This window comes from Rana temporaria, chromosome 1 (assembly GCF_905171775.1).
Source record: "Rana temporaria chromosome 1, aRanTem1.1, whole genome shotgun sequence".
Taxonomy (NCBI): domain Eukaryota; kingdom Metazoa; phylum Chordata; class Amphibia; order Anura; family Ranidae; genus Rana; species Rana temporaria.
The window spans coordinates 485,489,539-485,506,573 of NC_053489.1; the positions used below are offsets into that span (position 1 = coordinate 485,489,539).

The window sequence follows — 17,035 nt, forward strand, 5'->3', positions numbered from 1 at the left end:
ACCAGAGCTGAATTAAACAAGGTAAAGTTAAGCTGATTAGCTATTTTGAACAGCTGAACCAGCTTTTACACTGGCCAGTTTTAGTAAATCAACCCCTGTGAGTGAATGGCAGTGATTAGGGACAATATGAGTTGAATGGCAGTTAACATGGACACTGTAATGGGTGTGGCCATGATCACAGACACTGTAACTGGTGTGGTGGTGATCACAGACATTATAACTGGCATTGCGGTGTTAACAGACATTATAACTGGTGTGGCGGTGATGAGGGACACTGTATCTAGTGTGCCAGTGATTACAGGCCGTAGTTGTTGTGGCGGTGATCAGGGACACTGTAATTGGTGTGGGGGTGATGGCACTTTGAGTGGATGGCGGTGATTAAGGACCCTGACTGGTGACGGTGAGTTACAAAGAAAAACAGTGATAATTTTTTGAAGTTTTTTTATTTCATTTATTTATTTTCATATTTTTTTCTTTACATACTGTCACCCTAGCATTACAGTGTCATCATACAGACACTGTACTACTCTTTGGGGGTGATCAGGATTTTTTTTTGGACTGTGATTGCTTTTACAGCCATGATGGCTGTACTGTAAAAGCAAGCATTTCTCACTCTCTCTGGTTGCATTCCAGCCATTGAAAAACTACTGTGATAGCTGTGATTGGCTCCTATTATCACATGGTACAGTGCTGCTGTGAATGGCCTTGTACTACGTGCTCTCTGTGCCCCAATCACAGCAATCACAGTAGTAAACAGTGATGCAAGGAAATAACATGGATATACCATCCATGGGATCGCTGATTGGCTGCAGAAATCATATTTTCACCAGACAAAGCATGCACAGATCATGCCGCTGGGAGGTCCCTGGGAGCACACCCAAATAATGGATGCGGCGGGGGGGGTATGTCCACCAACATTGGCGCTGCCTCAGCGTTTATTTACTATGGCCAGATTGGAACTGGTTAAAGATTGTTACCCCAACATTTCATATTCCTGATATGTGACGGTGAGTTACAAAGAAAAACAGTGATAATTTTTTGAAGTTTTTTTATTTCATTTATTTACTTTCATATTTTTTTCTTTACATACTGTCACCCTAGCATTACAGTGTCATCATACAGACACTGTACTACTCTTTGGGGGTGATCAGGATTTTTTTATGGACTGTGATTGCTTTTACAGCCATGATGGCTGTACTGTAAAAGCAAGCATTTCTCACTCTCTCTGGTTGCATTCCAGCCATTGAAAAACTACTGTGATAGCTGTGATTGGCTCCTATTATCACATGGTACAGTGCTGCTGTGAATGGCCTTGTACTACGTGCTCTCTGTGCCCCAATCACAGCAATCACAGTAGTAAACAGTGATGCAAGGAAATAACATGGATATACCGTCCATGGGATCGCTGATTGGCTGCAGAAATCATATTTTCACCAGACAAAGCATGCACAGATCATGCCGCTGGGAGGTCCCTGGGAGCACACCCAAATAATGGATGCGGCGGGGGGGGGGGGGGTATGTCCACCAACATTGGCGCTGCCTCAGCGTTTATGTACTATGGCCAGATGGGAACTGGTTAAAGATTGTTACCCCAACATTTCATATTCCTGATATGTGTCTGTAGTTGTGTTAGAAATTATCCTGTTCTCTTGTATTACTTGTTTTGTGTTAAATACCTGTAGATCCTGGCAGTTCCCCTGCTTTGCTATTTAAAACTGACCATGCTAGGCATGAGAACACTTCCATTTCAGAATGTTAAATGTTCTGGCTGTGCTGGAAGAACAGCCTGCCTGTCCACCACTGGTCAAACTTGTGATGATATGATCCCATGTACAACCATTCACTGTGAAGATTAGTGTACTGCTGTTTCTACACCCTCACCTCTCCAAGCCCTTAGAGATTATGTGATCACCTATATAAAATAAATAAAGAATATATATATATATATATATATATATATATATATATATATATATATATATATATATATATATATATATATATATATATATACACACACACACAAATGTTTTGCCTTTCATTTCTATTTTAAAGTGAATGGGTTGTGTTACCAAGTATGGGTTCCTATCTATTTTAAAGCTAATAACATTTCTACAGCTTTAGTCACATCACTTATCTGTAATGAATGTCTCAGAATTTCTGGTACTCCAGTGGTGGACAGCTTTGGTTCTTCATGCAGAACAAATTCTCCAACGGGGACACTCCCCCTCCTTCCTCCTTCTGTATTGAGAAAAACGATTTAATTGATTACACTGCCTGTCGCATAATTATATAATGTACAATGATCTTGTGCAAATCCTTTAACTAAGCAACATAATCAAATCATAGTGAATAAACAATAAGTGATAAATCAATTGATAAAACAGTGAATGGTGAATAAAAGCCAATAGACGTAGTAGATCCAGTGTTCCAATATACGTGTTCCAATGCAAATAGGTTACAGTTGTCTATTAGTGATTCCCAGAGAGTCTAGATGCTGCCACCAACACCTCAGTGCTCAAAGAACTCTCACCTCATAGGCATACAGCATAAGCCATGGATTCAAATCCAATAGGGATCGGCTAAACTTTCCTCCCAGAGTCACCTCCGTAGCTCTTCAATAATCCCGTCTCACATGTGGGGGCAAAGTAGACAAGCCTCCAATAGTGTATTAATGTATTAAAAACCGTTTAGTTGAAGGATTTGCACAAGATAATTGTACATTATATATTTATGCACGTATAGTTGTGAACACTTTTAGGTTTTTCAGCAGTTCCCACATAATTTATTTATTAACTTTTTTTTTTATCATTGAATTTTCATCAATACAAGTAACATTGCAAGGAAATCATTTAATTGAATTTTTCACAGATTACTACTACATAGTAGTGCAGGGGACTACTCACATTTATTTCAACTGCCTGTAGCATGATCTTTGAATTGGGTAGATAATATTTTGACTGATCAGACTTGCCCCCCCCCCAACAGATCATTTTGCAAACAATTTAATCAGCAAAATAACTTTTCCCAATGTGGAGAAGGAGGGAGGAGAGGGTGTGTCCTTGCCAAAACATCTATACTGCTGTTATGCCTGTAGACCCAAAGTCAATAACTATCACTAGGGGAAGTTAAAGCGGAGGTTCACCCAAATAACATCTATATGAGACCAAATTCTTTATACTTCTAACATGTACAGTAGGCATTTTTTTTTTTAGGCTGTACATACCTTATAATCTATATTTACAATCCGGCTTCCGGGTACTCACTCCCACGGGAGTAGGCGTTTCCAAGCTGAGTCGCAATGTAATCTGGGAGTTCGCCCAGATGATTGATGTCTACCAGAACCCCCGTATTGCGTAGGCGCGTCACGAGAGTCACAGAGTTTCCGAAAGGAGCCGAACATGTAGAGCTGCGAGAGTTGGCTCTATACGGCGCCTGCGCAGTCAGTTCTACACGGCTCCTAGTCGGTGCGCAGGCGCCGTGTAGAGCTAACTCGCGGCTCTACATGTTCGGCTAATTTCGGAAACTCTGTGACTCTCATGATGTGCTTACGCAATACGGGGGTGGGGGGTTTTATCGGCCGGGGGGAACATTTTCTGAAGGACATCAATCATCTGGGCGAACTCCCAGATTACATTGCGGCTCAGCTTGGAAACGCCTACTCCCGCGGGAGTGAGTACCCGGAATCCGGATTGCAAATATAGATTATAAGGTATGTACAGCCTAAAAAATAAAAAATAAATGCCTACTGTACATGTTAGAAGTATAAAGAATTTGGTCTTATATAGATGTTATTTGGGTTAACCTCCGCTTTAAGAGACAGGAAGAGGACAGACATACCTGTAGTTAAGATTTCTCCAGGATCTGGTTTCCTGCACAACCTAGGACATTACAGGTAAATGATGTGGTTAAAGGTGCAGGAATTTTTGTTTTATAGACAGACTTCAACTTTAAAGATGATACACAGAGATTAAACAAATCCTCCTACATAAGTTTTACATGTATATCTGCTGTTTTCAGCTTTATATACTGTTTAGAAAGTGCACATCCTGTTTCATCAATTTTATAAACGGTACTAAAAAAAAAGTATCGGTACTCTTACTCATTGTAAAAAAAAAATGGTATTGGTGCATTCCTACTTTGGAGAGAGATAAGAAAACACTGCACATATATGTGCCCGGCTCAAATTTCATGAATCGGGTTTACATCCACTTTAAAGCACTGAATTGAGATGTACTTTCTGGTGAATTTTACAATAATAAATTAGAATGTATGCTGAAAAAATAAAATGACAAAAAATGTTGTAGATTCTATTATAGATTCATGGTATTTAACATATACTGTAAAGTATTGTAATATGTAACTGTGCATTTACCTGTCTGCATGGCTGTGAGATTCCATCTAGTGAAAAAATTGACAAGGTAAACAACATTTTCTATACAGTATGTGCTAATATACAATAAGCCAAAAAGGATATGTTCACACGTATGCCTTTGTTTTCAATGTAGGATCTTCAAATCTGGGTGGATGGTGTAGATGAAAATGGATTTGTTCTAGTCTCTTTTGGAGCTGGGGTGAAATATTTGTCTGAGGATATAGCCCAAAAACTAGCAGGTGCACTGGCTAAGTTACAACAGAAAGTTATTTGGAGGTAAGACATTTAAATTTTTATCATAAAGGATATCCAAAGGCAAAACTTTTTTTATGTTTTGGACAGAGTGGGAAAGGGTTGGAACCTCTGTCAGGTTGTGGGCAGGGCTCACTGTGTCAGGAAGTTCGCCCCCTAGAGGGCATGTCAGAAACCACAAGCCATTTTGTTTTTCTTCACACTTTGTGTTTGACCCCTTTACATCTGGAACCAGCAGTGAAACATCTCTCTCCTCCAGTGAAACACCATTACTTAATTTACTTTAAGCTATGTCTCTGCCCTTCCTGTTTGCCAGATTATTCTGCTCTCTCCAGCTGATATCTTGCTCCTTTGTGTACCTGCAGCTGTCCTTATCTTCACTACCATATGTTTTCTTGTTCATATATATTTATTGAGAAAAAAAGTAAAGCCTCGTACACACGACCAAGTTTCTCTGCAAAAACCGACAATGGAGAAATTTGGCTCGCCGAGATCCTCGACAGCCTAATAAGGAACTCGACGAGCAAAACGATGTGTTTCGCCCGTCGAGTTCCTCGGTCGTGTGTACGAGGCTTAAGAGTAAAGAACAAGTATACAAGTACTCGTTCAACTAGTACAAGTTGTCAGCTAGATAACTACATCACAAATGGAGCATGGAGTTAACCATACAGGATCAAAAAACAAGTAGTGTTTAGCATGGGAGGACAATTCCCAACAAAGTTATACAAAAGTAAAGTAACAATTCAAATATAAGTCAAGTGTAGGTAAGGAGAGGGATAAACCAGGGGAATGGTTTTGTAGGGGTGTAAGCATATAAGGGCAACCCAACAGGTTCCCAGAAGTTTGGCGCAGGATGTAGTGAAAGTAGGGTTACAAGAGTGCGTCGAACGCCTTTTGTATATCAAGAGAGATAAAGCACAAAGGGATGTGACGTGTACGAGCTGTATAAGCGAAAATAGATGCGTGATAGATATTGTCACCCACTTGCTGAGTAGGGATAAACCTAACTTGGTCTTTGTGAACTAAAGAGCCGATGATGGGGTTAAGATGAGAGGACAGGATGTTCGCGAGAATTTTGACGTTGAGGTTAAAGATCGAAATTGGCCTAAATTTAGACCAGATAGAGTAGTCTGAGTGTGGTTTAGGGATCATGGAGATTGCCACTGTTAGTGATTCTGTGCGGAACGAGTGACCATCTAAGTGAGAAGTATAGGCATATAATTATAGGCAAAGGGGACGAGAAGGTCAGCAAATTTCTTGTAGTACTTTGCACAGAGTTTGTCAGGACCCGGTCGTTTACGCGGTTTGAAAGTTTTAATTGCTTGGAGGATCTCACCAGCTGTGACAGATCTCTCCAGGTTCTCTCGGCGAGAAGAGGGTAGAGAATAGGGTGTCCACATTGGCAGGATTGAAGGCTTTGGGGTCCTGGTACAGGTTTGCAAGGCGTCTACGAAAACTTTTAATGATTTTCATAGGAGAACGAGAAAACACAGCAGTAGTAGTTGGAACAATCATCAATTCCTGACTCGACTACGCAAACTCCCTCTACCTAGGACTACCCAAATACCAGATTTCTTGTCTACAAGTCGTCCAGAACACAGCAGCCAGACTGGTAATGGGAAAAAAAAACTGGGAATCAATCACCCCGTCCCTGAGGAGTCGGACTCTCCATTGGCTAGCTGTAAAGGATCGGGTTACATTTAAGACCCTCTGCCTCACCCACAAATGCACACAAGGAAACGCACCTCAATACTTATGCAAGAAAATAAAACACTACACCCCTAATCAACTAACCAAAACCTCCTCCACATCCCCAAGTCCCGCTACAAATCTAAAAGAGAACTGAGAGTCGCATTCCAAGGACTACGGCTGTGGAACGCTCTACCCACGAACATCCGCATGGAAGAAATCCATCGGGCCTTCAGGAAAAAACCTAAGACCCACCTCTTCTGAAGGATCTGGACAACAATGGACGCCAAACGCCTTGAGGTGATTTAGTTTGCATTTGTAGCGTTATACAAGTTACTCACTCACTCATAGGGTTGCTGGTATACGTATCTGAGCACAGTTTCAACCTAATGGGTTTGAGGTTTCCGTGGAGTGTCAGGGAAATGTGTCAGGTTTGTTAGATTTCATATAAAGAGTGTGTTGCGATCTTCGGCGAGCCTTTTCAGCCGCTTCCGCCAAAAAAAAGTTAAGTTCTAGGCATGTTTTATAAAAGACCTGTTTGGTCGCTGGATAAGGTTGAGTTCGGAAGGCTGCTGAAGCTTTAAAGAAGGCATCTTCCAAGCATTTGTGCTGGAGGCATTTCTCTTTGCGTTGGTGCAAAGTCTGTCTGATACAGACGCCCTTAATGACCGGCTTATTGGCTTCCCGTAGGGTCAGTGGGGAAATGTCTGAAGACGTATTGGTGGTTATGTACTCTTTGAGGGCTGTTTCAATTTCTAGAAGGCGAGATGGGTACAATAAGATTGTCATTGATATACCAAGAAGTGTGGGTGGGTCTGGGGATCAAGGAAGAGAGTGACATACAAACAGCATTAAGATCCGTCCACAATAATGGTATGATTACTGAGGCCAAGAGGAGAGGAGAGGAGCCAATTGAGAGGAAAATGTGGTCAATATGCAAGAACGTCTTGTGGGGGTGGGAGATGTGAGTATATTGGCGTCTGGCTGGATTTTGTTCCCGCCAGGAGTCCAAGAGTGAGTGTTGGTTTAAGAGTTGTTGAAAAAGAAGGCGGCTAGGTCCCAGGGAGGGTGGGAGAGGGGGATCATCTGGGAAAGGATAGAGAACTTGGTTGGAGTCACCACAGATCAGGAGAGTGCCCTGCTTATGGGATTCTATCATAGTTAGCAAATGGAATAGGAATGCCAGTGGGTGGTTATTGGGAGTATAATAGGAGACAATAGTGACTTTGCTATCAAGAAGGTGGCCAGTTAACATGAGGCAGCGGCCTTTCGGGTCTTTGATCTCCACCAGGGGTGTAAAGGGAGTTGAGTGGTGGAAGGCAATAAGTATGCCTCTTTTCTTAGAGAAGGCAGAGGCTGTATATGCTTGTGGATATTGACGACCAAAACCTTTAGGCATGGACCGGACTGTAAAGTATGTCTCCTGCAGACAAACAACATGCACCACTAGAGGAGAGGGAGGGGAGAAAGGAAAATGAATAGAGGTACTGTAGAAAGCTAGGAGGGAAGGGCGAGGGGGAGGGAACCACAGCAAGAGGAAGATGAGGGGGAAGTAGAAGAGGGGATCAAGGAAATATCTTACTGTGTCCAATGGTGAGCAGGAAAAGTGCTCACATGGACAAAAGCGGGTCAGAAGAAAACGCTATAGGGGTAGCCGTGGACCTAGTGGGGGCTCTGGTTAGGGAAACATAAACTTATGGAGCCAGGCGGATCCCAACGCAGAAAAAGTTGCAGGAGCCCCCTACAATAATAGGGGTACTACTGGAATTGGTAGGTCATATAACTCTGCCTCAAAAATAACAAAAGGCTAGTAAAATCAACTTACAAGAACAAGTACAGTAGCAATAATGATAACCTCCACTATCCTTGGGGGAACATTAGCAGCTAGCGGGAAGGTGAGCATAACACACATATGTATAAGACAATCCGTGAGGAGCAGAACTGAGGCAGACCCTGGAACATTAAATAATTGCATGAGTCACTGTGTCAGATGGGGGTGGCACAGGGACTTAGACTGTACAAGGTCGGACTATTTAAAGAAAATAAAACATGCAATATAAAGCGCAAAAAACTGCAGTGGTGAAGGAAGAGAAAGGATCATGGAAGGATGGGGAGCAAAGCGAAGGAGAGCGGGAGAGTGAGAGGGGGAGAAGGGGAATGTACCGTATATACTCGAGTATAAGCTGACCCGAATATAAGCTGAGGCACCTAATTTTACCACAAAAAACTGGAAGACTTTTTGACTCGAGTATAAGCCTACGGTGAGAATGCAGCAGCTACTGTAAGTGGAAAAGAGTGTCAACAATGTCCATATGCAGCTTCACTGTGCCCATTTGCACGCCTCACTGTGCCCATTTGCATGCCTCACTGTGCCCATTTGCACACCTCACTGTTTTAGTTTTCCTCAGAGATAAATACGGCAGACTTTGGCATTTTTATCCTTGCCACTGGGTGAGGCTTGACACTGCTGTCACTGTTTTACATGGGCAGCCCAGCTGATGGATGCAAATAAGAACATATTGATTTCATTGTTTTTATATACCAGGCTATGTACCAACTTCCCCAAATGCAAGTGTGTTTGAAGAGGACACAGGAACAGCAGAAACGTGAAAAAAAACTGCCTGTGAATTTTGAATATTTCAGAAGGAAATGCAAAGTCAATTATAATTGCTAATTTCTTCCTCTGTACTATGTGCAGCAATTTGAGTGTTTAGCAAGTGAAAATGTCAGCCAATCTGCATACCTGCATTAGCCCTTGATATGCTGTCAGACTGCGGGCGGGCGTCCAGTGTAAAAAAGACACGCTGCATTTTTACCCTAGGCTAAGCCTGCATTAGACTGTGACATGCTGTCAGACTGCAGGAAGCCCCATCAGTAGGTTATACGGTGTTGTTGAAGGAAAAGCAGGTGTGGCTTCATCTCTTGCTGCTTGGCCAGGGTGACTTGAGAGAGGTCTTGGAAAATCTGGCAACGGTGACCTTGGAAGACCAGCGACTCCTTCTGGCGGGAAGCTGTTATCAGTTGTTCTTTTGCGTGAAAGAAGTGTAGCTTTACTATGACATGAGAGGGGCCTTCTTCTGGGTGTGGGGTTAGGTTCCTGTGGATTCTGTCCATTTCGAGGCACTCTATAGGAATTTAGGCACCAGTTCCTGAAAGAGGGCTATTATGGTGGACTGCAGATCAATCACAGACTCTGGAATGCCCCGTATACGTATGTTAGAGCGTCCGCCTTTGTTCTCAAAGTCCTCGAGCCTGGACTGGAGGGAAATATTTTCCTCACGCAGGGACTTCTGAGTGGTTGCCAGTGAGGATTTCTAGATCATCTGCCCTTTGATCCAGCACATCAGTGTGTCGCCCCATGTCTCTAATTTCCCAGATTAGCTTCTCAGTGATAGTGTCAGAGGTGTGCTTTAGGGCTCTTGTCAGCATTTGTTATACACCATCGTAGCCGGTGCAGCGTGATCTGTGGTGAGGCAGCAGAGATAGGTGAGCTGGGCGGGATGCACTGATGAGTGGCTGTGTGGCCTCAGGAGAAGCAGAGCATTAGACAAGCATGTCTTGCTTGATCAGCTCTGTACATGCACCTCTCCACCACCATACGTTTTCAACCCTTGGCTCCTTTCTCGACTATGTGTCTGCTTTATCCCAACCTGCAACCATTCGTTATCGACCTTTGGCTTGTTCCTGGACTAAGCTTCCGGCTGTTCCCAACCTGCAACCACTTGCTACCGACCTTTGGCTTGTTTCCTTACTATGCTTCTTCTTAATCCATACTTGCTATATTTGCTACTGGATCCCTTCTTGCTCATCTCCTAGTGGGGTGATCCTGTGGTCTGTGACCTGGTACTAACATGCAGCAAAACCCATCTCCACCATCAGAAGCTCTGGTGAATAATGGTTAGTGCTTAGACATCACTCCTCTGGTGAGCCCGCACCATCTGCCAAGTCGATCTGCTTGTGTACTTATTCTGCTGGTTGATGGGAGCCTCTCTACTGCTATAGCTACTGGTCTCCAAGCCTGATCCCTGACCAAGACACTGTGCACCAGCAGAGGAGAGGTACACTAAGTGCCCTGTCCACCCTCTAAACAAAACCACTGTCACCTGCCACAATCACCTGTTTCCTCCTCAGACTGGCTGCCGCCAATGGAGTTGTGCCCGAAAACTGAAGGTTAACTTGTGCTCCTATGCACATGTACCTCACAGAGGTTACTGGAACAACTGCCCTGGCGCAGCTCAAGGCTACATAACCTGAAGGGTTAAATGGCTTTAACTGTCAATATTAGATTCTTCAAAAATGTCAATGTTACACTTACTGAGGCACTGGAGAAGTCCAGATACATGTGTGATCAGTTTACAAAAATTAACAGAGGTAGAATTGGCTGTGCTCCTGAACATAACACTGTCTGTAAAAGTGTTCTCAGAAGATAAGTTGCATAGCAACATAGTGCAGCCCATACCTGTGATGGATAATGTCCAAATCATAAAAAAATCTACTGAAGTCCCTAAAGATGGCCCATTTTGAGGGGTAAGAATCACATATCTACAGCATGTTTTGACAGATGAACTCCGTGGCACACACACCCCAAGTTGTTACTGTTATATGTATATATACCCCTAATACAAACAAATATGACACATCTGCAGATGAAAGAAGTCACACGCGACCAAACCCCTGCAGCAGTCAGCCAGATGTTTAAAGAGACATCAAGCCATAAATGCCATAACATGGCAAGACATAATAAAAGGTGCATATTATGCACCTGCCTACAAGGTTTTTCTTTCTGTCTGCATTTCCACTAAAGAGATTCTCTCCCTCTATTTGAACTGGTAAATACAAGTTGTCAACATAACAGGAGGTGAAGGAATGTCTATTAAACAGGACACTTATACAACATGGAAAAAAAACAAGTTTTCGTTTAAGATATATTTTAAAAGAGAAGTTTGGGGTGCTTAAAAATAAATACACAAATTGACCACTATGCTGCAGCATCAGTGTGGTACTGCAGTTGTCCCAGGCTATGAATTGAATGATCACATGACTGCTGATCGCTCAGTTGACGATCTGCTTGAAGAGAAGAACGGTGAATGTTAGTCACTGCTCTCCGATCTGCCCCTCCAGCAATCACTGGAGCATTAAGTAGGAGAGCGCAGCTGGCTTCGGCTTCCAGCCATCAGCTGTCACTCAGCTAGCTGGGTGTTTCCCAACAATATATTTGGAGTCCTTTCAGAGCTTGGAGCAGCTCTGTGAGGTCCGCTGATAGCAGGCAATAGCCTGCTATTAAATGACTCTGGGTCACAGGAGGGAAAAAGTAAGATCACTCCTGTGATCCACAAGAGAAGTATGACCAAAAAAGCTTTGGTCATACTTCTCTTTTAAGCATTAATGACTAACAGAAATAAGTGCACATAGCTTGCCTGTGTTTAGGATTTATTTGTCTAATATATGTTAAATAGGACATGCCAACTACATGTGATATAAGTGGCACTTTATAAAGCACATTCATGTTTCAGTTATCTAGTTTTTAGCCAAGTCATTTGGACTAATTTGATATGGACAGGGAGGAGAGAGTGGTCAAACAGGTGGGAATCTTGGAGGGAGGGTTATTTTCAATTTAGAGAAAGGACATTTCCTCCACTGCTATTGTCAAGCAATAATCTCAACCCTGTTCACTTGACAAAATTAAGAAATTATCTACATAAACGAAAGAAATGGACAATGCCATTATTGTAAAAAAAAAAAAAACTTTCCCATTGAATATTTTTTTACATAAAGGGTAGAATAAAAGGGTTCTTTTTTATATTGTCTGTACTGGATTTTGCCTGTTCATAAAGTAATGCCATCTAGGGTTTAAGATTACCGTTTCCTTCTAGGCTTCCAATCCCAGCATAAATTATTTCCATAGAGATTCATTATAGTGACCAGACCATGGAATTGAGAAATGTTTCCCCTCTCCAATTCCCATGTTGTTCTTTGATAAAAAATATTTTAACAGGCTGTTGCAACGGTTTCTTATTTAGTGAACTAAGTAAATATACCTGTACTCTATTTTTATAGGCACCATACAATCTTTTGGGCTCCACACATGCTGGTATTCATAAAAGTGATCTTTTTTTTTTTTTAAGTGTCAAAAGTAAAAAATTTAAATTAAAATTAACAAAAAATATATATTTTTTAAAGTGCCCCTGTCCCCGGTAGCTCACACGCAGAAGCAAACGCATCATAAGTCCCGCCAACATATGAAAATGGTGTTCAGACCACACATAAGGTATTGCCGTGAACGTTGGAGCGAGAGCAATAATTCTAGCCCTAGGCCTCCTCTGTAACTCAAAACATGTAACCAGTAAAAAAAATTAAAGCGTTGCACATGAGGATTTTTAAGTACCAAAGTTTGACGCCATTCCACGAGCATGTGCAATTTTGAAGGGTGTTAGGTATCTATTTACTCGGCGTAACATCATCTTTCACATTATGCAAAAAAATTGGGCTAACTTTAATGTTTTTTTTTTTTTTTAAAGCGTGAAACAGTTTTTTTTTCCCAAAAACACGTGTTCAAAAAATTGCTGCGCAAATACAGTGCAATATAAAAAATTGCAATGTCCGCCATTGTATTCTCTAGGGTCTCTGCTAAAAAAAAAGATACATAATGTTTGTTTGTTTTTTGTAATTTTCTAGCAAAAAAAAATTATGATTTTTACATGTAGGAGCAAAGAGCCAGAATTGGCCTGGGTGGGAAGTGGTTAAGATGTAATACATCTTTGTATCATTCCCCGTTTCCTGTTTATTTTAAGCTCTGATGAGCAGCACACCGCTTTGTTTTACTCCTTTTAATGTCCTGTTATTTTCTGTAGTGTCATTATATTATTATTATTGTCACCATTATATGTTTTGCTTTAAGGTTTTCTGGACCCAAGCCTAAGAATCTAGGTAACAACACAAAGCTTGTAGAATGGCTACCTCAAAATGATTTACTTGGTGAGTAAATTATAAACAGCATTATTTTTATGTTTTTGTAAAGAAAAATGCAAGATAATGAAAAAAAGAGGCATTTAAATGTTAAGGTAAATTTGTTATGATTTACAGAAGCTACTAATACTGACCTCATTTCCTTTATATCATAAACAATAATACTGTGCATATAACAAAAAAATAAAACAAAATGTGTGAATCAAAGCACCACCACAAATGTGAGATATTTTCACAATAACCAAAAAGAAATAAAAAAGTGTTGCGCTAAATAAATAAAAGAAAATGATAAATGCGAAATAGTAAAAAAAAATCTGTCTCAAAGGAACGTGTTCATCACATTAACAAACCCCCTGGATCAGCTGTGGGTGAAAATAGATCCAAATCCCTCCACCAGGTGTGTACACCACCACCACCACCACAAAAGGTTGGACTTTTACCAGAGTGCCTGGACCTTTTATTACGAAGGGTCAAACAGGCTTAATTTACTAATCCCAGTAGAGACCACCGACAAGGGGTAGGAAAGGAACCACATCAGGATCAGTTCAAATGTGCCCAAAGGACTTTGCCCACACAATGACAGATATCCAAGTTAAAACCAGCGTTGCATCATATAAAAAAGGCGGCCGCCACAAAACATCCAGGTAAGAATGGAAGTGCATGATAGCAGGAACAAGCTGCTCTGCCCGGCCGGTTTCGTCAGCAAAAGGACTCCTTCCGGGCCAAGAGCGTAATTTCCTGCCATCGCACTAACTAAATAAGGAGCCAAGCAATTTAAGCCTGACTTTCATCTCTGCAGCATGAATGGAAAAAAGGAGGACTACAACCAAGCCTCATTTTCATATTGTAAGAAGAACTCACATCTCAGTCTAAAACAAACAGATAGATTTGCATATTACTTGCAGCCCATTTGATTTGGTAATATGCAAATTACTAATTAAATTAGATTTGGGATGTGGGTACTGGCATTTGATGTGGAAGTTCTTCTTTTTCCCCTCATGGGGACTCTCTACTTTGGTTGGGGCGGGTTTGTTGTATCGCACGTCTCTATCTGTTTGTTTTAGACTGAGATGTGAGTTCTTCTTACAATTTGAAAATGAGGTTTGGTTGTCATCCGCCTTTTTTCCATTCAGGCTGCAGAGATGAAAGTGATGCCTCAATCGCTTGGCTCCTTACAAGCGTGCAATCGCAGGAAATGAAGCTCATCACCCTGAATAAGTCCTTTTGCTGACAAAACCATAAGACATAAGTTATAGTTAGTATCTTGAATTTAATTTGTTGGCTGAGTGGCAGCAAATTGAGAGATTGACAGAGGGGTATAGCAGACGCTGAGCGGTTTATGAGATGGATGAGTCTGGCAGCAGCGTTCATAATTTCTTAACCACTTGGCAACTGTCAGGCTGCAATGGACAGCCAATGTAGGCAAAGCGATGTACACCCCTATGTAGCTGCCTATTTCTGAATTTTGGGCAGGAGGCTGTCAACATTTCCTGGCCAATGATTCACGGCTGGTACCTGCTGATCGACTGTGTGTAATCAGAGTCCAGAGCTCTTTGTTGATAAACAACACAGAGCTCTGTACAGGGAGAGATCTTTAGCAAAAAAGCAGTGCATTTTACACATGTTACACATAGTTAGGCACACATTTAACCTTTTTATTGCCCTAGATGTTAATGCCTTCCCAGCCAGTGTCATTAGTACAGTGACAGTGTATAGTATTATCACTAATCACTGTATTAATGGCACTGATGATGTCAGTGGCAGTTAGTCAGTTTCCCCCCAGCGTCAGTTAGTGTCAGATTTTCTGCTGCGCTGTGGCAGTCCCATGATAAGTCACTGATTGCCACTATTAGTAGTATAAAAATGAATAAAAACTAAAAAAATTCCAGGACATATACCATAGTTTGTAGGCGCTATGACTTTAATGCAAACCAATCAATATACACTTATTTGGATTTTTTATCAGAAAAATTTAACAGAATACATTTTGGCCCAAATTTAAGAAGAAATTTGTTTTTTCCAAATTTTTTATTGGATATGTTTTATAGCAGAAAGTAAAAAATATGTTTTTCTGTCTTTTTTCTTTATAGCGCAGAAAAAAAAAAACAGTAGTGATCAAATACCAGCAGAAAAAGGCTCTGCTTGTCTGAAAAAAAATATATACATTTCTCTTAGGTACAGCATTGCATGACTGCACAGTTACCAGCTTAACTATCAGTAACAAAAACATTCATTTGATTGAGTAGGGAAAGTTTTTAAGCAGTTGTAAACCACTGCAAGGTAAAGCCATAATGTGCTACTATGCATTACCTTAAAACTAAGCCTTTCCGTGCAGAGATATCAGAGCTGGAGGCCGCTTCCATTTTCTGTGACTGGGCGGAGCCGCGATGACGTCACTTCCAGGCATGTACAGAGGAGCCGCCTGTCACAGCATAGGAGTCCTGCCGAAACGGCACAGATGGCCGCTCCTTCAGAGCGCATGAGCCAGTGATGTCACTGGCTGCGTGTACAGTAAAAACCTCCTAAATGTTTAAGAGATATTTACACTACTTATAGGTAAGCCTTATTATAGGCTTACCTATAGGTAAAAGTCATGCATGGAAGTTAACTTCCACTATAAGAAAGTTTGAATCTCAACCGGTTCAGCAGGTATTCAAACCATGTATAGGCAGGCTGATTGTACACAAGTTGATCGATCAACATGGGCACAATCAACCTGTCAGATTTTTCATATAATTATTGCCAGCGACAATAATCACTGTGTGTTCTCCTGGCCGGGACAGTCACCACCCTGCTGGGAGAACACAATAGTTCTGTGGGAGGGATTCCCCCATCAACACTGTTTTTCTTGCTGTCTATGAAGGTTCTTTGTGGTATAAGCTAAGGAAGCAATTAAAACTCTGAAGTATATTATTGTGCTTTACTGAACAGAAAAGCTGCACAAACAACTGCAAGATACACAATTCATAGCATACAAATTATTACAAAATATGCCTACACGTGCCCAAATTAGCTATCCTTCCCAACAAATAACCATGGACCATGTATGTGATAGGCATAAGTATACTAAACTGCTACTTAACCTGGGTTTGCTGGTGATGAAATGTTCTCATGGTTCCTTGCTCAGAGTCCAGCACAAAACATCTGTTTAAAAAACTTTCTCCTCTGTCTCCAGTACAAGTGTGTCTTTTTCTGAGCACATGGCCTGTTCAAAGTCCTATTCCCCGCCCCAATTTCCTGCTACATCATATCCTGTAGCCTCACTTCCTGTGCTGAGCTCATAAACTAGTCCAACGGGTTTATTTGCATATCAGTAGGGGGAGCATTATTTTCCAAACACAACACATGTAACTAAAATCTAACCATTCACATATCTAAGCTATAAAAAATCTATAAGCTATAAAAAATCACCAACATAGCTATAGCAACACAAACACCGACTGTGTTGATGGGGGAATCGAGTGATTTTCTTCCCTGCAACCCGGGGTCGTAGGAAAGAAAGTTGATCTGTCAGCTTTAGGCTCTGTAAACTTGGTGTCTCAGGGACAGAAAGTGAATTATAAATATCTTCAATGAGATTTCAGAGAGTGGTTTCCTTTCCCACTCTATCCATATCCCTTCTACCTAAAGCTAAAAATATTGTGGCCAGAGTTAAGTATTTATATTTAATAAAGGGTTGTTTAAAATATGTTTTAAAGTGAGTCCAGATTGCATCAGTTTTTTTGGACCATTATGACGCATTAGGGTTATGCT

At 41.3% G+C, this 17,035-nt stretch overlaps 1 protein-coding gene across 1 annotated transcript in view; it reads left to right on the forward strand.

Annotated features, from left to right (window-relative positions):
- Nucleotides 1-17,035, forward strand: part of UGT8 (UDP glycosyltransferase 8) — a 164,364-nt gene that overhangs the window by 143,553 nt on the left and 3,776 nt on the right. The window contains exons 3-4 of the mRNA XM_040330041.1: nucleotides 4,509-4,651; nucleotides 13,215-13,291. Of these exons, the coding sequence (XP_040185975.1) occupies nucleotides 4,509-4,651; nucleotides 13,215-13,291 (220 nt within the window). The remainder of the gene's footprint in view (nucleotides 1-4,508; nucleotides 4,652-13,214; nucleotides 13,292-17,035) is intronic.